This window comes from Nicotiana tabacum, chromosome 2 (genome assembly GCF_000715075.1).
Source record: "Nicotiana tabacum cultivar K326 chromosome 2, ASM71507v2, whole genome shotgun sequence".
Lineage (NCBI taxonomy): Eukaryota > Viridiplantae > Streptophyta > Magnoliopsida > Solanales > Solanaceae > Nicotiana > Nicotiana tabacum.
The window spans coordinates 102,888,177-102,907,844 of NC_134081.1; the positions used below are offsets into that span (position 1 = coordinate 102,888,177).

General features: G+C 38.7%; 2 protein-coding genes across 3 annotated transcripts; one reads left to right on the forward strand and one right to left on the reverse strand.

The window, feature by feature from the left end:
• Positions 1–13,148: 13,148 nt before the first annotated feature.
• On the forward strand, positions 13,149–15,862 carry LOC107819269 (protein NUCLEAR FUSION DEFECTIVE 6, mitochondrial-like). Of its 2 annotated transcripts, XR_001655678.2 has the most exons (4): positions 13,363–13,379; positions 13,475–13,596; positions 15,109–15,167; positions 15,509–15,862. XR_001655678.2 is itself a non-coding variant. In XM_016645367.2 (3 exons), the coding sequence occupies exons 1-3, from the start codon at positions 13,240–13,242 to the stop codon at positions 15,526–15,528; spliced, it is 282 nt and encodes a 93-aa protein (XP_016500853.1). In that variant the 5' UTR covers positions 13,149–13,239; the 3' UTR covers positions 15,529–15,862. The 2 variants fall into 2 exon arrangements, 1 of the variants encoding a protein (XP_016500853.1); XM_016645367.2 differs by lacking the exon at positions 15,109–15,167 and having other exon boundaries at positions 13,149–13,379.
• Positions 15,863–16,658: 796 nt separating this feature from the next.
• Positions 16,659–19,242, reverse strand: LOC107819270 (uncharacterized protein At4g28440-like). The gene is made up of 2 exons (XM_016645369.2): positions 18,841–19,242; positions 16,659–17,267 (listed from the first exon to the last, which is right to left on the reverse strand). The coding sequence occupies exons 1-2, from the start codon at positions 19,106–19,108 to the stop codon at positions 17,080–17,082; spliced, it is 456 nt and encodes a 151-aa protein (XP_016500855.2). The 5' UTR covers positions 19,109–19,242; the 3' UTR covers positions 16,659–17,079.
• Between the last annotated feature and the right edge of the window lie 426 nt (positions 19,243–19,668).

Sequence of the window (19,668 nt, forward strand, 5' to 3'; positions counted from 1 at the left end):
ATATATGCAATCCTGTGAACGGTCTATGAAACGCACATATGTATTGTGTAAGTAAACACTGTGAACGGTCTATGAAACGCACATGTGTATTTTTATTGTATATGTAATCCTGTGAACGGTCTATGAAATGCACAGGTGTATTGTGTAAGTAAATACTGTTAACGTTCTATGAAACGCACATGTGTATTGTATAGGTGATACTGTGAACGATCTATGAAACGCACAGGTGTATTGTATAGGTCATATTATGAACGATCTATGAAATGCACATGTGTATTGTATAGGTGATACTGTGAACGGTCTATGAAACGCACAAGTGTATTGTATAGGTGATACTATGATCGGTCTATAAAACACACAAGTGTATTGTATAGGTGATACTGTGAACAGTCTATGAAATGCACCAGTGTATTGTGTAATTAAACACTGTGAACGGTCTATGAAACGCAAAAGTGTATTATGTAAGTGAACAATGTGAGCAGTATATGAAACGCACAAGTGAAATGTATAGGTCTAAGATAAGAGAGGGATATAGACGGTCTAGTGAGATGCATTGTTAACACAGACATTAGGTGCCACTTTCATTGGCCTTGTATGTACATGTTGTTTCAATTACTTTATCTTATGTATTCCACTCATAGTTCATATGGCTCAGTTAATCCTTAACGAAGTTTAAAATGATGTAAGCATAACGAGACTTGAAATATGACACTACTTCATAAATACGGGGTATTGTAGCTCGGGCCGTATTTTATCTCAAAACGACAAACTTCGACAAAATTCATTTTCTTCGATTTTCTTACCCTCTCACCTTCACGAATTTACTCATCACTTATTTGATATAGCATAATACTTATAACCTCAAAAATAATCTCATTCCCGAGCTTATATCGATTAACTTACGACAAAACTTCAACTTACGAAAATGCGAGATGTAATATCTCATTTCCGAGCTTTCATCAATTTACTTATGGCGTACTTTCACATACGAAATTATGGGGTGTAACAATATTCCCCCCTTTGGAACAGTCGTCCTCGAATGTTGACTGATGCATTATTCATTTTCATAACTTATGTCTTCCGAATACTTTAGTACTCTCCTTGCCATCTAGGCAATTGTTCTATGAATAAATCCAAAGTCTAGGGAATTTTCACCTTTAGATCTATTTCTCACACCATGACTTGTGGTCGGAATTCTTACAATCTCGTAATTATTGCTACCTTATGTTATACAGTATGTACGTCTTTGACCTTGTATGCGCGCCTATGCGACTCTTCTCTCCTTTTCCCTCAGGTTTTTAGCCAATCTCTATGCCTCACTTTGTAAACATATACAGATCTTGACAAAATGTCCCTCTGGGCATCTATAGGTATACTGAAGTTCTTCACTCGGTACTTTGTTAAACTCACGAATATTGCTATCTCTTATTTCATAGACCCGGTTATCTATCCGTATGACTTTACTGCATCTAGGTAGGTCATACTATACCATAACTCTTACTTTAATTTATCTTTGCTGGGGTCTACTACCAAATTCCAGCTTACTCTCATTGCTTACCCTATATGTATAAGTTTAAGTCTTTTAATACTTTCTCAATACTGTTCATCTTAAGAATGACGACCTAATCTCATCTCATACTTGTAACTTTTATCCATCCATTGTTGATTTACCTCAATATTGATCTACAATCTACCATTGATAACATGAAACCTTTTACGTAATTACTAGGGCTCACGTTGCATCGAGGAAAATCTGGAGTAATTTCCATAACCGTATTTCATAGCATCCTAATGTGATTCACCTTACGCGGGTAATTTAATCCTGTACAATTAATGAAATATCCCTTTTTCTTCAAATCGTTACTCAATCGAAGGCCCAAACGTCATCCTTTATCCATCACAATTACACCTTTATTCTACTACCAGGGAAGTATTCCATCACTTCTAAATGCTATTAGTCTTAGAGTCCTTTGAGTTCATTCAGGATATACTGAACTTTCTATAACTTAGAGAAACCATCAGCTCTCTTATTTTCATGAGCTTAGTCCCGAGGATTTATCCATTCTGGTCACCTTCTCACTCGCCTTTTCTCATCCTTACTCCTGTCTTCCTAAAACTTTGTCGCTCTACCATACTTTAGCTTGCGACCTACATATATCTATTAATACTGCTCGCAACCTTCCTTTAACTTGCTTGCACCATAGATTTCCTTATGTTATTCTGAAACATCAAGTGAGACATCACATCGTCTCAAACTCTTCTTTACTCTCTTAACTAGGCCTCTCGATACTTAGAAACCATAGGATGGAAGATATGCCACTGACGACGCCACTATTATTCCAGGATACTGAATCCCAGAACATCTAGCCTTCTATTCGAAGTATGGACTACTCACGATCTTCTACATTTGAGTATCTCGTACATTGTTCACCTTTACCTTACTTACCTTAAAATCTCGCATCATATCTTCTATCTCTTTCATGACCTCCCTTCCACATAGGTATAATTCACAGCCACAACTTGAAACTCTATTATAACACTTGCACCTTTTGTGCATACATAATCCGGTGGAAGCTTCATACTGACTTCTTATAAGGCTAGTACTCTTCTAACTGGATTTATCGTAGAGTCGTTTATAGAATATGGCTACTGTACCATCTCTATTGTACCTCTGATATTAAGAGTGGTTCTGCAATATTCTCAATCATGATGTTTATAATTTTATGGGTCCAATAATCAGACTCCTGACTTACTTAGTTGATGTAACTTTTTACTTTTCTCTTCCCTCTGATCAACCTTTATGCAGGCTTAAGCTACCTCCCGATCTGCGACTCATGGTATTTGTTATTGCTTTAGCCTTTCATGAACGCTATGGAATATCCATGATACAATCTTCTAATGATTCAATCCTTTGTCTATGACCTGGACTCAATTCTTTCTTTTGAATTATACCGGAGTCTTCTACGACTGTATGATTGTCAACATATATGCGGCATGGATAATACTCTTAAATCTTAAGTGCGTTCATAACGTAACCAACTCTGGATCTTTTCTCGAATAATTCCTTTTGTTCCTTCTCAGCTTTCTTTTGGAGTGCATACAATTTTGTAGTGAGACTGTATTCACATGGCCATTTCTCCTTCGAGTTACACTGTTTAGATTGAAACCTTCTTCCTTATTTTCTCAACTAGTCTTTCATTGTAGGATTTAGGGAGGACCCTCTGACCCTTGTAAAGCTACGAGCTTATCACATCGTATACTCGACATAATTTTTTTATGTTCTTCCTTGCCTATAACTATCCTTAGTTACTTACCTCCACGTCCTTGTGCTTGTAGGGTTGCTTCTGAACTGAAGTTTTGACTGTCTTCCCAGTGGCATTCTCTTTTATTTCCATAACACTCATACGGTACCTTTAACTCCCCCAACTCCTATCTGAATATTTCTCAAGGATCACGATGTCATATCTGCGAGACTAAATTTTCCATGTTGGGGTTCACTATGTTTATCCTGTACGATCTATTGATTTGTCTGTATCCTCTTGTCTAGCCATAACTAGGCTCTTCCTGAATCAACTACTAACTACTCGTTGGCCCATTCTTATATAAATATTCCGCGTAATCTTTCTTGGGTTATATCTTTTGTCTTAACTTACCTCTCGTACTGGCTCCTTATTTATCAATAACATCCCAGGTAGGAACCCTTACTTCCTTTCCTTGACGTCGTGCTTGCATAATGTTTTGGAATTGTAGCATATCGGTAGGATTTGAATAAGTGCAATCTCATTCCTTTCTCATTTTTATCGTATCCTTCCTTTACCATTCCATAGTTACTAGAATCACTTAATTCTGTCTTAATGCCACATCACTCCATATTCCCCCCCTTAGGGGAATACTAAGATTTAGTGTTACGACGAGCTACCTATAGATGTTTTACCTCTTCCTCTTAGGCGTATTTTCACATTATCGATGATCCTTACTCACCTTGTGATAATCCTTTTGTACTAAGGATAAAACATTTCCTTACTTGCGAGGGTGACACTTAGTATAACTGGCATATACAGTCCTTTAAGCTTAACTTTGCTCACATTGCTTGTTTTAGGAAAGCATCTTCCTGAATGACCTTTAAAAGTTATTCTTCTGTCGTTCATTCTATTATTGCCAAAATGCAATCTCTAAATTTCTCATGATGCCGACTATTATGAAATCACTCAGTACCTAATTCATGTTTAGTTTATCTTGTTCACTAGTTCATACTGATTTCTATTATTCAGGGTCTAACTTTTCCTTCTGGTAGTCATGCTAGAGTCATGAACTTATTTCTCGAAATGAGGACATGCCTTTATAGCCTATAATCCTTTGATGTCTCAAGGCCTGTCACCTCTCGTCTTTTCCTTTTCTTGACTATAGACTCTATAATACTGTCATTTGTTTTTGATCTACCGTTGTTATCCATGTATCACATCTTACTCATAATGGTTCATTAAATCTCTTCTTATTTCCCTGCTAACATTTCTGTCTATCACTTTATTGTGAGAACTTAAGCAAGATACTCCTTTTGCTTTTAGTTCCCCTTGCTCCATCCACTGGCTCTTCGGGTTGCCTAACATTCTTTATCTACTAGGGACGGGAGCCACACTAAGGTAATATCTATCCCTTACAGGCTTCCAATGCCTATCTTTGTAGTACTCATATCTAGCTGTACTATTTTAGAGTGCACCATCTGGGTGTCTCACAAGGAGATTTATTAGTACATTTGCAATATCCTTCGGAAATGTCAGCTAACGCTAACAATCCATCCACCATTTTGGGTTACCCTAACCCCAGTTAGACCCTGATATCCTGCCTTCTCTTATACTACTTCTATTAGCCCCCATAAGGCATAAATGAAATGGCTATGGCCAATTGTACATACCTCTGTTATTGTTGAAGGTAACTCAAAAGGCTTATATTCCCCTGTGATAGTCTTCATTAGCTGGGTAGCTCGTACCCTTTTTTTTCATCTTGCTTCTTTTACTTGCTAAAACTTGTATCTATCTTCCGATTCTCTTATTCTTTTTTACCGTAAGAGTGGATAGACATTCTTGCCTAATGGATCCTTATCAAGAAGTTTACACATCTTAGTACACACATGATCTGATGAATACCTCATATTTATCCATCATAAGCATGATGCAAAAATCGAGTTCCTCTGACACAACTCTTCCACAACTATATTTCTTACCAACCGTCTTTCTGGATGTAGGCATCGTCGTATTATGAATAACATATAGTTTAGTAAATTGAGTTCTTACAACTGAGCTCTACCACACGATCTAGAGTAAGAAGAAAGAGTGACAGTCCTAAATGCCCTGTAACCTCCTTCTTATAAGTGTGGTGCAAAACACACCTATAAACAAGACTCTACTAGACACGGTTTGTAGACTCCCTAGGACAGAACTGCTCTGGTACCACTTTTGTCACGACCCAAACCGATGGGCCGCGATGGCCACGCAGTGTCTTACTCAACAGAGTACCAACATAATGTATCTTTCTTATTACATCATCATAGGTAAATGGGCCAAAAGGGGCGTCATGAGATAAACAGAGTAAACATGAGGGAATACCCGACAAAGAATGACCCAACCTGATATAAAAACTTATACACGTGACATACGAGCCTATAAGGATAACATGATCATTTATAAACTCAAAACATAGACCGACAAGGCCATACAAGTATCCGTACACATGACATATATCTAAAAGCCTCTAGGAATACATAATTGTCATAAAGGTCGGGACAGAGCCCCGCCATGGAGCACATCAACGTCTTCCGCTGAGCTGATAGCCTACTTGGAGGGCTCTCAACCTATCTATCGGGACCTGCGTGCATGAAAAGCAGCATCCCCATGCAAAGGGATATCAGTACAAATAATGTACCGAGTATGTAAGGAATGAAAATCAGTAAATAATAGATATAGAGAAACATGGAGTAAAAGACTTAACATGTAAGTTTGAATAGCTCTGTGAATCATTTCATATTTATAATGTCATGCATATTCAAATGTCATGCCATGCATAGGTATATGCATTTATAACATCATCAAGCCTCTGAGGGCATCCCATCATATCATCTCGGCCACCGTGGGCAAATTATCAACGTATACCAGCTGATCAGATGGTAGTGCGTATATAACGCCATAACTTTTTTTCATATCCCATATACATATAACATACGCGTATATAACGCCATCTGGTCATGGGTCAATGTATATGTATAAATGCATGAAATGCATAAGAAATACGTTAATAAGATTTCTCGAAATGCCATAAAAATCAATATGCCTTTCGGATAAACTTTATCAAATACATATTTTTCTGAGACCTGTGAACAAAAGATATAATAATAATTCACATGGAAAATCAAGAATATAGACACTCCTAGTATTTCTATGAATAGAGTCATTTATGAAAGTTGTATATTTTGCTCATTTTATTTGTATTATTTGGATCATGCCAAAAAGAAAGAAGGGATAGCCTTAACATACCTGAGCCGATTCTCTTGACAATTCCTCTAACACACGTCTTTTGCGAAAAACATGTAACGACGGATCGAAGTAGGAAAATATCCATACGATATTCTTGAGAAATATTGTACCGTGCTCTCTTAGAATTTGTAATTCACACTTTATCCCATTGGCACAGAATCAACGAACAACATCATTCATATTTGGTATGGAAATATTTGCTCTTTGAAGGATTCAATTCGACCAGCCCACTCTCCCAATTCTTTAATTCTTGATCTTTAGATATTAGGAAATAAAACATATCACCAGTGTAGGAAAGCTCTTATAGTAGGTGTGGCCCACTTATTAGATGAGTAAGCCACATAATCTTGTAATTGTGACACAAAGTTATATGACTTAAGAGTCATATTTGACTAAGGCTTCTTGGCTGCCACGTGGAGGAATTTGTCCCCACCTATTAATTATCCACAAATACTTAATTACATGGTTAATCTCCCATTAAATCAATAATTAACCAATTACTCACATAATTAAGAATTATCTCAAATTACTTGAAATACTACTCACTTTTAACCCACTTTATATATCTTGCTATCATGGTCATGTGGTACATTGTATGACACTAGTTCATAAATACGGGGTATTATAGATCGGACCATATTTTATCTCAAAACGATAAACTTCGACGAAATTTATTTTCTTCAATTTACTTGCCCTCTCACCTTCACGAATTTACTCATCACTTATTTGAAATAGCATAATACTTATAACCTCAAAACTAATCTCATTCCCGAGCTTATATCGATTAACTTATGACGAAATTTCAACGTACGAAAATGCGAGATGTAATATCTCATTTTCGAGCTTTCATCAATTTACTTATGGCGTACTTTCACGTACGAAAATATGGGGTGTAACATTGAGTTTTGTCATGTATTTATGTTCAAAGTATTTACAGCTATTTATAAAGCTGTGTAACCATCATGAGAAAGAATTTATGGGCCATTGAACCAAATGTATGCAATATGAAAGTCATGATCTAATTATGTTTTGATAAATCATGCATGAGTTATGATGACAGGTTGATGTAATGTAGGCTTGCTCGACTGGGTTCACTCGGTTGAACGCCGGTCACGCTCCCTAAGTTTGGGGCGTGACAGGTATGAAACCCCGAAATTTTGTGTCATGTGACTATTTGGAGGTGACACACATACTAGGTGACAGGTGTGTGGGCGTGCACCATTGGGGATTTGTGCCTTGGTCCGTCCCGTAGAAACTATAAAGTTGAACAACCTGTCGTAGCTATATGCTCTTTATGTGCTTTAGAAAAATTTACTGTAAATCATGCTAGATACCATGTCTAGACCTTATGCCAGTATTGTTTGGACCCTTAGAGGTCGTTTCTTGCTGTACTCTCACTGCTTTAGTTGATATCCTATACTCAGTCATGTTCATGCATTCTTACATCATAGCTCAGTCTCTGTTATTCTATTTGTTGCATCATGTTAATGTTGTTTGGGCTGATTTCTTTGATTTCTAAGAGCCCAACAGACTGGAGAGGTTTATGACTGAATGAGGCTGATGGCCTATTTGTGGGTATTGTACCTCAGCACGTGAGTTTTCTATGCGGATTCTGATATGATATTATAGCACGTGAGTTGTCCGTGCAGCACGTGAGTTGTCCATGCAGATTATAGCGCTTGGGTTATAGGAGACCCTCTGGAGTCTGAACACCCCTAGTGAGTACAGGTACCTACTGAGTGCGAGTGCCGAGTGCTGAGTGATTGTGAGGCATGAGTGATTGTGAGGTTGGAGTGATTGGGAGGACTGAGTGATGTTAGCCCGAGGGGTAGTATATGATTTCATCATCCATGCTCATAGTTGCTTTGAGTCTTTATTTGAGAACTGTTGAAAAATATTTCTAATTGATTTACTTGAACTTGATTTAAACAAGCTGATTTGACTTAAACTCTGGTTATAAAGCATGCCGCACTTTACTAAATTTTTGTGATATGAACGGTACTTGCATTTAGCTCATCACTACTTCTCAACCTTTATTTATTTTTGTTACTTACTGAGTTGGTGTACTCACGTTACTCTTTGCACCTTGTGTGCATATCCAGGCATTTCTGGTCACGGTAGTGGTTGTTGATATATTCAGTAGCGGATCATCGGAGATAGCAATGTAGCTGCCTGGCGATCGCAACCCTGTTTTTCTCCTTCCTTATCTTCCCCGGACTATGCTAGTCTTGATGTTATCAGACAGTTTGTAGTAGTTGCTCATGACTTAGTGACACCCCGATGTCGGGCTATCTTTTCTGCATTCTATTTTTATTTTGGTTTGAACCCTTTAATGAAGATTCTAGTAAAGCAAAGATTATCTTTTAAATGAAATATCGATGTGTTTTGGAAATGTGTCAGCTTGCCGAGTACCACGATAAGCGCCATCATGACAGGTTAGGTTTTAGGTCGTGACAAGTTGGTATCAGATCCTAGGTTACATAAGTCTCATGAGTCATGAGCGGGTTTAGTAGAGTCTTGCAGATCGGTACGGAGACGTCTGTACTTATCTTCAAGAGGCTGCAGAACCTTTAAGAAAATTCCACATTCTTGAATTCTTGTCGTGCGAATCTGTTGATTCTGGTAAATAAACTTCTGTTGTTTAATTCTCTCACAGATAGTGAGGACTCGCACTACAGGACGGGAGGACGAGCCACCAGTACCACCAGCCAGGGCCGCAAGAGGCCGACACCGCGATCGAGGCTGTGGTAGGGGTAGAGGTGCAGCCCGCACAATAGCTGGGGCAGTACCTGCAGACCCACCAATTACCCCAGATCAGGATCAAATCCCAGTTGTTGATGCCCCAGCTCAGGCACCACCTATGGCTATTGTGATTCCAGGCCTTCAGGAGGCCCTAGCTCAGATTCTGACAGCGTGTACCGGCCTTGCTCAGGAGGTCTCTATCCCGACGGCCGCAACCACTTCTCAGGCCAGGGGAGGCACTCAGACTCCTGCCGCTCGTACACCCGAGCAGGTTGTTCAGGGACCCCAGACATCGGGGGCACCACCAGCCCAGTCGGTTGTAGCTGCTCAAGACTGTGTGGTTCCTGCTATGCCTGAGGATGATCAACGTAGGTTGGAGAGGTTTGGTAAACTCCAGCCTCCACCTTTCAGTGACACAGAGAGAGAAGATGCCCTAGACTTCTTGGACAGGTGTCAGAGAATAATCCGTACAATTGGTATTCTAGAGACTTGTGGGGTCTCATTCAATACTTTTCAGTTTTTGGGGGCTACACTCAGATGGTGGGAGACTTAGGAGAGGCGTAGGCCTATTGGCACAGCACTCCTTACTTGGCAGCAGTTCTCCGTGGTCTTTTTGGAGAAGTTCGTGCCTCAGTTCCGCAGAGAGGAGCTGTGTAGAAAGTTTGAGCTGCTTCGCCAGAGTGATATGTCTGTGACGTAGTATGAGATGTGATTCTCAAAGTTGGCCCGTCATGCTCTATGGTTGGTTCCCACAGACATGTAGCGGATCATGAGGTTTATAGATGGTCTCACTTTTCAGCTGCGGTTGTTTATGACCAGAGAGAGGGTTTCTGGTGCTACTTTTGATGAGTTTGTCGACATTGCTCGGTAGATTGAGATGGTTCGCGGTCAGGAGAGGATTGAGAGGGAGGCCAAGAGGCCTCGAGGATAGAGAGGATTTAGTGGTGCTCCTTATGGGGGTCAGTTTCAGCACGGCAGAGGTAGTCTATTCAGGCATACTCAGCCAGCCTGTCTAGTTCACTGTGGTGCATCATCGAGCCATGGTTCTCACAGTTCTCATCAGGTCCACTCATCACTCAGTTCCCTTCCAGCCCAGAGTTCGTCCTATGCTCCATCAGTTCAGGGCTCCTCTATGCCATGTTCTTCTACCAGTAATCTTGGTGCTCGGGGCTCTCTTCAGTCCCCGTCGCCAGCACCAGGGAGGTTTTTTTAGTGTGGGGATTTGGGCATATGTGGAGGCAGTGTCCTCATCGTCATGGAGGTCTATCTTAGCAGAGGAGTCAGCCTTCGACTTCAGCACCAGTTACTAAACCACCTGCCCAGTCAGCTCGGGGCGGAGGTTAGTCAGCTAGGGGTCGCCCTAGAGGGGGAGGCAGATCAGGGGGTGGCCAGACCCGTTTCTATGCCCTCCCTGCCAGAACAGATGCTATTGCTTCAGATGCTGTGATTACAGGTATTGTCTCAGTTTGTCACAGAGATGCCTCTGTATTATTTGACCCTGGTTCCACTTATTCATATGTTTCCTCGTATTTCGCTCATTTTCTGGATATGCCCCGTGAGTCTTTATTTTCATCTGTTCATGTAGAAAAGAATTATTCGACCAATTCGAGATGAACAAAGTGCTTCAAAAGGTAAAAACAAAAAAATGCGAACACTTACATGTATTATTCTAGGCCTCGGGGAAACCATCGACATTAGCCACGACGGTCTCAGTCTTGACATAGAAGTAGTCGAGCCAGAATTGTCGACTACCCTTGTCGTCCATCTTTACCACCCATTATTTGCTCCCATGATATCGAAGGTTCAACACCGTCCCTCTGTAAAAGCTAGGTGCGAACAGATGCACTAAGTGCCACACCGTGACCTCGACCCCGGCAAGTTCAATAAATTTTGATACCATTTTGATGACCTTATAAATATAAGGGGTGAGCTAAGCAGGGCAAATGCCATAATGGTGGCAAAACTACTCCACCAGTGGGAGAAGAGGGAATGAGTAGCCAATGGTAAACGGGTAGGCATAAAGAGCACAATACCCGGGACGATGAACGTGCACTTTGTCCTCACCAGCGAGGATCAATTCTACATGACTGGGAAGGCCGGACTTGGTTTTGAATATAGCCAAGTGCTTAGACGTCATCGATGATGGAAATTTTCCGCTCATCATGTCCGGCGACTGTTGAAAATCATACCTAGCCTGAGGGTTGCGGGGGATGATCTCCTCCACTGAAGGAAGAGCTTCATCTTTTGCAGCGGCGGCGACACCTTTCCCAAGAGCAGGGAACACAATAGCAAAAGAAATGACGTGACTCTCTTCATCAGCATTAGAGGGAAGATTAGACATGGTTATGGAGTTTGTAGAAGATAAGAGTATACGAGGAAGTCGAAAATGCAGTATGAAGTAGGAGAAGGAAGTCCAAAGTAGAAATTTAGAAAGTGTAAAGTTTGAGTTTTGATGAAGCCTTCCCTATTTATAGAAATGAAGGCACGAGACCCGAAATGGCTCATCATGATTGACACAGGAATTGAAATGACAAAGCCAATCAAAAGTCACGCATAAATCGATGCGACACTTCGGGAACAAACGTCATCATGACGCCTAACGTCATGACGTCATTTCTTTTTGTGGACCAGACGGTTCCAGAAAATCACCCGGGAAAAATTAGGAGTTCGAAATATGTGGTCCACGGAGAGCCACACTGCTCGCTTGTCACAACGACCACGACCGCTGTTGTCATATCGTTAAACTCGCCCATGAAGACGACCTCAACAAGTGAAGGGACTAACTGTATGGGCCAGCATTGTCATAGTCATATGAGAGCCTAATCGATATTATAAAAGCCTTCGAAAGCCACCACGTGTTATTAATTTGGTTTCAACGAAGTATGAACAAGAGGTCGAGGATTCAACGGAGGTCGAGGTCGAGGACGAGTACTCCCCTTAGCAAAGTAGTAACGACTAGTTTTAGATATAAACTTTAAAGGGAATATTCTAGTGAATATTACTTTTGTACTATTAGAATTTTGTGGCCCATGTGCCCTTATAAATAGTAAGAGATGTGGTTATAGAGGGGGGATTTGACACTCATTGTAAAAAATAATACATTGACATTCTCTGAAGATTCTTGCTTTATTATACACATATAAAATACACCTTTTCTTCAGATCTGTATCTAACCTTGTTCCCACGATCCAAGAAAAATCCAAATATTCAAAGGCTCATCAATCATTTATCATTGTTAGAGGGAATATCAAAGAATCTCATCCCATTTCGGTTGACTCGCTTGCATTTATTTACATTAATGCAATTATATATCATTTACTACTATTTAATGTTATTCTCTTTGTTCTTAGGCCATTGAATATTGATTTACTGTTGTCCATTTATTGACATTTGAACAACATTTGTGACTCTCACTACTAAATCAGTTAAACAATATTTTGGATACTAATATTGGCTAAGATTAACTCTATTCTATTAGAAAATCTACTTGTTTAAACTTAGATCTAAATTTTGGATTAAACAATACCCTTTTTGACAATAATTATTGTAGTGAACCTTTGTTAACTAAAAAAAAAATTGTACTACTTCATTGCACACCAACTCAAAAGTATAAAAGACGACGACAATAACAACCTAGTAAAATCTCAAAAGTGGTATGAGGAGGATAGAGTGTACGCAGACCTTACCCTTACCCAAAGGGATAGAGAAATTGTTTCCGATAAACTCTCGGTTCAAGAATATGAAAAAGACAAAAGCAAAAAAGAAAAAGGCAATAATATTATTTTACTATTAGAATTGTAAAGAACTATATTGACTCATTTCCTATTAAGAAATTTTAAAAAAATAAATCAAAATAAAATAAAATGCAAGCCAAGCATTCCCCTAGGGTTTTAGCCCAAACCCCTCTAATTTCATTTCAACAGAAAAATCTTTTCCATTTGGAAACATTCTGAACGATTCTCCTAACCCGATGGCCTTCGCCGCCGCTAGATCCATTTTCCGGTCACCGTCCGTGCGCAATGCCGCATCAAAGATAGCGTCGGAGGCTAAAGCAGCTCGATCTCCATTTCGCACGGCTTCTAGAACTCCTCTTTCCAATCGCATCTTTAGGTACTCTTTTGTGCTTGCTTTACTAGAAATATCTAGAATATGAATTTTTTTTATATATAATTATCGATGTGACTGAACAAATTACGCATTTGAAGGTGTCCTGCTGAGTTGAGCGCTTGTGTGGAGTCACTGCAACCATACCACACTGCTACAGCTTCGACTTTGATGACTTCCATGCTTACTGACTCTCTCCGTAGTTACAGTTGGCTTTCCGAAGGTAATTTTGTACTCTGTGTTTATATCGCCTCATAACTTTGCTGATTTTCACATGGATTCGCTAGAGCTCTGTTATTGATTAGTTAAATTTCTGTTGGTACCCTATTTTATTTAGTTGACCTAATTAGAGCTGAATGTGCAATGTGTGAGTTTATTTGTTAAGTGAATCAGCTTTGTAATATGTGATATTTGAATTACGGCCTCTTTACATTCTCAAATAAAGAATTACGGCCCCTTTACATTCTCAAAAAAAAGAATTACGGCCTCTTTAGTTCTGCTTTGTTTGTGCTAATGAAAATGTTTGAGAACTATGCAATGGTTTTTGTGTGAATTTAGTTATTAGGTGATGCAGATCTCAGTATATACAGTCAGTTGACTATACTTTAATTAATCAGTGTTGCGAATACTTTGTTTTCAATCTGCTCAGTTTACAGGATCAATATTGAGTAAATTCATAGTAGTCAGACTATTCTTTTTCTTTGATAATTGAGAAATCCCTGAGGCAAGTGGCGCACGGTTTGAAATAATGGGTCGTCCCTCTACCCTTCTCCACTTAAATACCTGACTTTTATCAGATGCGTGACATGTGCAGAACCCACACATCACGTGCTGCCCTCTTACCACTGGACCAATGCCCTCAGGGTCGGACTTATGTTCACGCTAGTCATCTAATCACAATTCTCTTTTATTTGGGTTTTGAACTCTGGCCATTATTATGCAAGTCATTTTACCACAATTCTTTTTTATTTGGGTTTAGATTGGCCATGCTTTGCGAAACCTCATAGAAGTCACTAAGGGAAATTAATGAATGTAGAAATTCAAAATGGGGAACTTCTTTTCCCTCTCATTAGGATCAGGGGGTCAGGGAACAAGGATGTAATTATCTGCTTCGCTGTAGTTACAATGATCAATATTTATGACAAATGGTTCTGAAAGGACAGAATATATCCATACTTCTGGCTTCAAGTTTTTGATCTTCAGTTCCCTCTATTATTTCTCTTTCAATTTTGTCATTGCTGGGGAAGGAATGGTGTTTATTTGAGAGCAGAATAGATCTACAGATAGCTCCCTGTTGTAATTAGCTAAAAGTGTCAATCTAGTAATTAGCTGAAGGTGTTCGTATGATAGTTTTAAGTTTTAGTCCAGGAGGAGTTGTAGCTCTCTTCTTCATCGAAACATCCAGTGCTGGCTGAATCCTTCATGATTTCAAGATTGTTGAAACTATGATCTAGTTGATTACTACCTCTGCTGGTAACAACCTTCAATCTCTGCCATGATTCAACTTAAATTAGACTTGAAATCATTCTTTTCCACCTGAATAAATTAGCCAATTGAGATGGAGTGTACCTACCATGTATTAACATCATTGGATATACGTTCTCCTCTTGATGTCTATCTAGTTCTCTTTTCCTTTCTTTCCTATAAACCTAACCATTTGGTGAGATTTTGTAGTTTCCGTATATCCATTTTTTTAATATTTGTCTGACCAACGGGTTTTTATTTTTTGATATAGGTATCTAGCAAGACCTATAGGACCCTCGTTCGATGTCCTTCCCCTCATTTACGACTTTGGTAAGTCAATTAAGTTTTTCTCTTTAGTGTCTTGGACATATCCGAAGTTTAACAGGGACCTTCTAATTTATAGTTTTGAAATATGAAATTTTTTGGAAAAGAAGTTTTGGCTACTGAGCATGATATATGGAACCTCCTTTTTCCTCCTGATACAGTGGAGAAAATACCCTTAAACAATTTCATTGCCCTGAAAGAGTTTATTGATCTCAAAGGCAGCGTTATGCTAAGTAATTGCTATTAGTCTCTTGCATTCTCTTCATTTGAGTGTTGCCCATATATTTCCCAATTCCTATTTCTGTCACTTTGATTGAGTGTTGGATACTTCATTCTTCCTGTTGTAGGCGTTGACAAGACTAGATGAAGGAGAAGCTTAGAGGACTGAGTTGGATTCATTTATATTTGGAAGCTTTCAGTTTAGAAATTGCTACTTGCATAAAATTTGCTGAGTACTTCTGCTGGTTTAGAAATAAACTATGATGGTTGTTAGGGGTGTATAATGACCGCATATTCTGTAGATTTTGCTGATGAATATCCCATCACAAAAAGATTTAGCCGATGCTTATTTGCACTGAGAGATTTTTATTTCATATTCTTGTGCATTCTGGCTCTTATTCATGGATGCCAATTGGATTTAATAACTTGACAAGCACTATCATGTTTTCTTTGTTTGGTTGCCTCGGTAGATATTTGTTAAATCAGGATGTTTTCCTAGACTACACTTGATAGAATTGGTGCTTACAATTTATTTTTATTCAATCAGCCCAAAATGAAGATGTGTGATGATTTTCGGAGAGCTGAAGCTAAATTTACGTTTGTAGTTTCTCACAATGTGGCGCTAAGTAAAGAGGTTATAATGAGTCACCAAAGAGCGCCGCTGGATTTTTTTAATTGTTAAACTTAGAACATGTCTTGGAGATCAACGCTTGATGTAGTAATAATTTGATGCAGAATTACATTGCTGATTCCTAGCTTGTGTGCCTTTCTCTTTATATATCTTTGTTATTGATGGTAACTTCGTACCTTTCTCGTTGTAACTTTGCTATTGCTGTTTCTAAGGTAGTTGGGCTTTACTGTAACACTGACTTCTTGTTAATCAATCAGTTTGCGATAATGACACATTATCAGTTACCTGTCGTCGGGGTTGAAGCTACGCTATCATTCAGACTTGCCATTGAAGTAGCTATTTGCAGGGTTTATTTGTTATCTTAATTGGGTCTAGAGTCGTTGTAAATAAATTTTCAGCCAATTTTGTGGCTAAAAATTGTGCTTCCATCACAACAGTTGCGTTGTTTTCTCACTCAGTAATAAATGTTTGGTCGTTGAATTATTATGTAAATATGAGGATTTAACGATTCTAAAATTGGCATACAAAATTGGCATTATGCATATTGCAATTCTAAAAGTTTGTTAATAACCCACATCATTCAAATTCAACCACAGCTGAAATCAACAATAATAGGATTACGAAGAGAAGCACTAGGTGGAAGAAAATTTTGGAAATGAATTACTTAACTTACACATTTATAACGAGTACCTACTAAACACTGAAAAGAAGTTTGATACATTTGGTGGTGGTTTTGCTGCACAACAGTCAGCTTCTTTTACATTGTGTTAGGTCGCATCGGTTATGGTAATACAAAATACGAAATACAAAGGCATCGATTGTCAATCTTAGGAACTGGTTTTTACCTGTTACAACACGGGAAATGACTGGAAAGTAAAAAACCCACGCTATAACCAAGTGAAGAAAGCAACACTATAATATGAGGTTGATGACAACAGATCATGAGTTACGAAGTACTGGCACTTTTGCTCATTAATTCCATGTGATTGAAGATATGCATAGCAATAATTTCAGATTTGAAGCAATTTTCTGGCTGTAACTTCAATCTTTTCATTTCTAAAGAGCTGTCTACTCTTCTACGTTCACCAGCTCATACTCTACCAAAGATAGGTTGTTCTCCTCGTTAACACCAAAATCAGCTGGTTCAGTAACCTCAACACGACCCCATTTGTCTACTGCAAGTCGCATTGAACCTTTGAACATGTCTATCTTTGCATTACGGAGAATCACAGTGGCATCGGGCTTCATCATATCAACTGCATGTGAAAGGAAATAGGTGAATAACCAAAACTCAAAACTAAAACCGTCCTTCGGAAAAAAGAAAGTACTCTCGTTCAGGCACAAAATCACATAAACAGTTCAAAGCATGAAAAATTCCAATGGCCAACAGATCTGCATATTTAGCCAGCAACCTCAATACACAAATAGAATTATTAATTGCAGTCAAATATGCATGCCAAATAAATCAATAGCATAAACTAACCAGTATTTCTCCATGAAAAGAAAATATTTCAGTATTTGCTACTCCATCTTAAAAGAGAGTTGTTAATATAGCTAAATGTTGACAAGTGAGGGAGATAGCCTAATGGAAGTGACCTTCACCTCTAACAAAGAGGTTGTGGAGTCGCAACGAGATCAAAGAGGGAAAATGACCGCCGGTGACTCCTAAGCAAGGGGATTGTTGGCTGGGGTTTAACTAAACTATTACAGCTCTGTTCAAACTAAACTCATATGCTATTTACTAAAGGCTAGAACGAGAGTCAAACGAGTTCATATAAAGAAATGCATTTCTATCCATTAAACGGACTCAACAAAGGGAGGGAAGTGCATATTAATCATAGAGAAAGTGGAATTTCCACATAGGGGAAAGGAAATGCTTTGAAGTAGAAGTTTTTGTTCCACCTCATAGCTTCCTAACAAGACGAGCTGAGCAGGTCAATCAAGCACAATGTTTCCGAACTTGTAAAATCACAGCATCCTCTTCGTGTTATCATGATACTCTATGAAAATGTACAGGAAAGAAACAAGCTTATTCTTAGAGGTCCAGAAAGAAATCAGGATTAGGACTAGGGGTGGTAAACGGGCGGGTTGGATATGAGCAAGTCGAAAACGGGTAATTCAAAAACGGATAAATTATCCGACCCGACCCATATTTTAGACGGATTAAAAATGGGTTATCCGGCGGATAATATAGATATCCACATTATCCATGTCTTCTTGAATATGATCACTTGTGGAAGAATTGCTAGTCTTACAAACTTGAGGAACCCCCAATTTGAGGCTTTACAAATGAAAAAGTTAAACACATTAGTTATCCATTGATTATCCATTTGGTTAACCATTTTCTAAGTGGATAATATGGTTCTTATCCATATTCGACCCGTTTTTAAAAAGTTCATTATCCAACCCATTTTTTAATGAATAATATGGGTGTATAACTGTTTTCTTTTAATCATTTTGCCACCTCTAATTAGGACACAAGCTAGATTTCCCAATTACAGAATTAACCGCAACTCATTAGATGCTAGTATAAAACATGACACCAGATTGACATGTTATCAATACCGAAAAATCCTTCATAACATGCAAATGCACTCATTTGTTGTATTAAGTTTCTATTTATTCTTCAATTCTTCAAAATTCATTAAGGAGACAGTTTCATTTCCAGCTTTTCTCAAACGATCGTAACGCGGAAGTTACCATAACCTAAACCAGTGCATCAAACCGAACAAAATTTTGAAAATTAAAATCAAATATAAAAGTAAGCTAACAATTACAAATACAAAGCAAAATTCCATTTCCGAAAATGAGAGATTATTTTGTACATACCCTGTTCATTACGGGCGGTGAAGAGGATGGAACCGGTATCATCACCGACAAGGCACTCGGCGAGACGAGCCGGACCACGAGGATTTAGCGACGCCGATGATCTGCCGCCTCGATTGGCGCCGCCAGTGGCTTTGACGGTATTCGATTGAACAACCTTAACCGTCAAGTTGTGTCCATGTGTCCCTGGCTTTAAGCTATCCACTTTCACAAAAACTGGCTTCTTCTTCTCCGTAGTAGCTGCCGTACTCGGTGCCGCCGCTGTTGCCATTTTTGATACGAAAGCAAAAATCCTTAAACCCTAATTTCAGAATTTCTGGAATAAGAACAAAACGGTGGTGTATGAAGAAAAACAAACGATTTTTAGGGTCTTTGAAGTGGGCCTGTTCTGTTGACTTGGTTCCACGTCGTCGTCGCGTGTGCCCAAAAACAAAAGTTAATTATTGGGAAAAAGGAGACGGGAAAATGATTGGTACGGAAATAATGCCAAAAAATGATTTGGGTAAGGATGTATTGCACTATTGCTTGCTGTTAAAATACATGTACTTATTTGCCTATAAACTAGTCACTGAGCATAGTACATATTTGGGCTAAATAAAAAGTAGGCTGAGACACTTAAATTGTTAGAATTTTTCATTTAGACACCTGTACTTGAGGATGTTCTTAATGAGCACGTATATTATACGAATTTTGTTCTAATTTGACACTCTTTTACAATTAACGAAACTTACAAAGTGTGTGCAATACACTCACTACTGACATGGCAAATGACGAATAAAATGAGGATATATATCTGTTTGAGTTAAAAAAAAGAGGAAAAACTATGTTAAA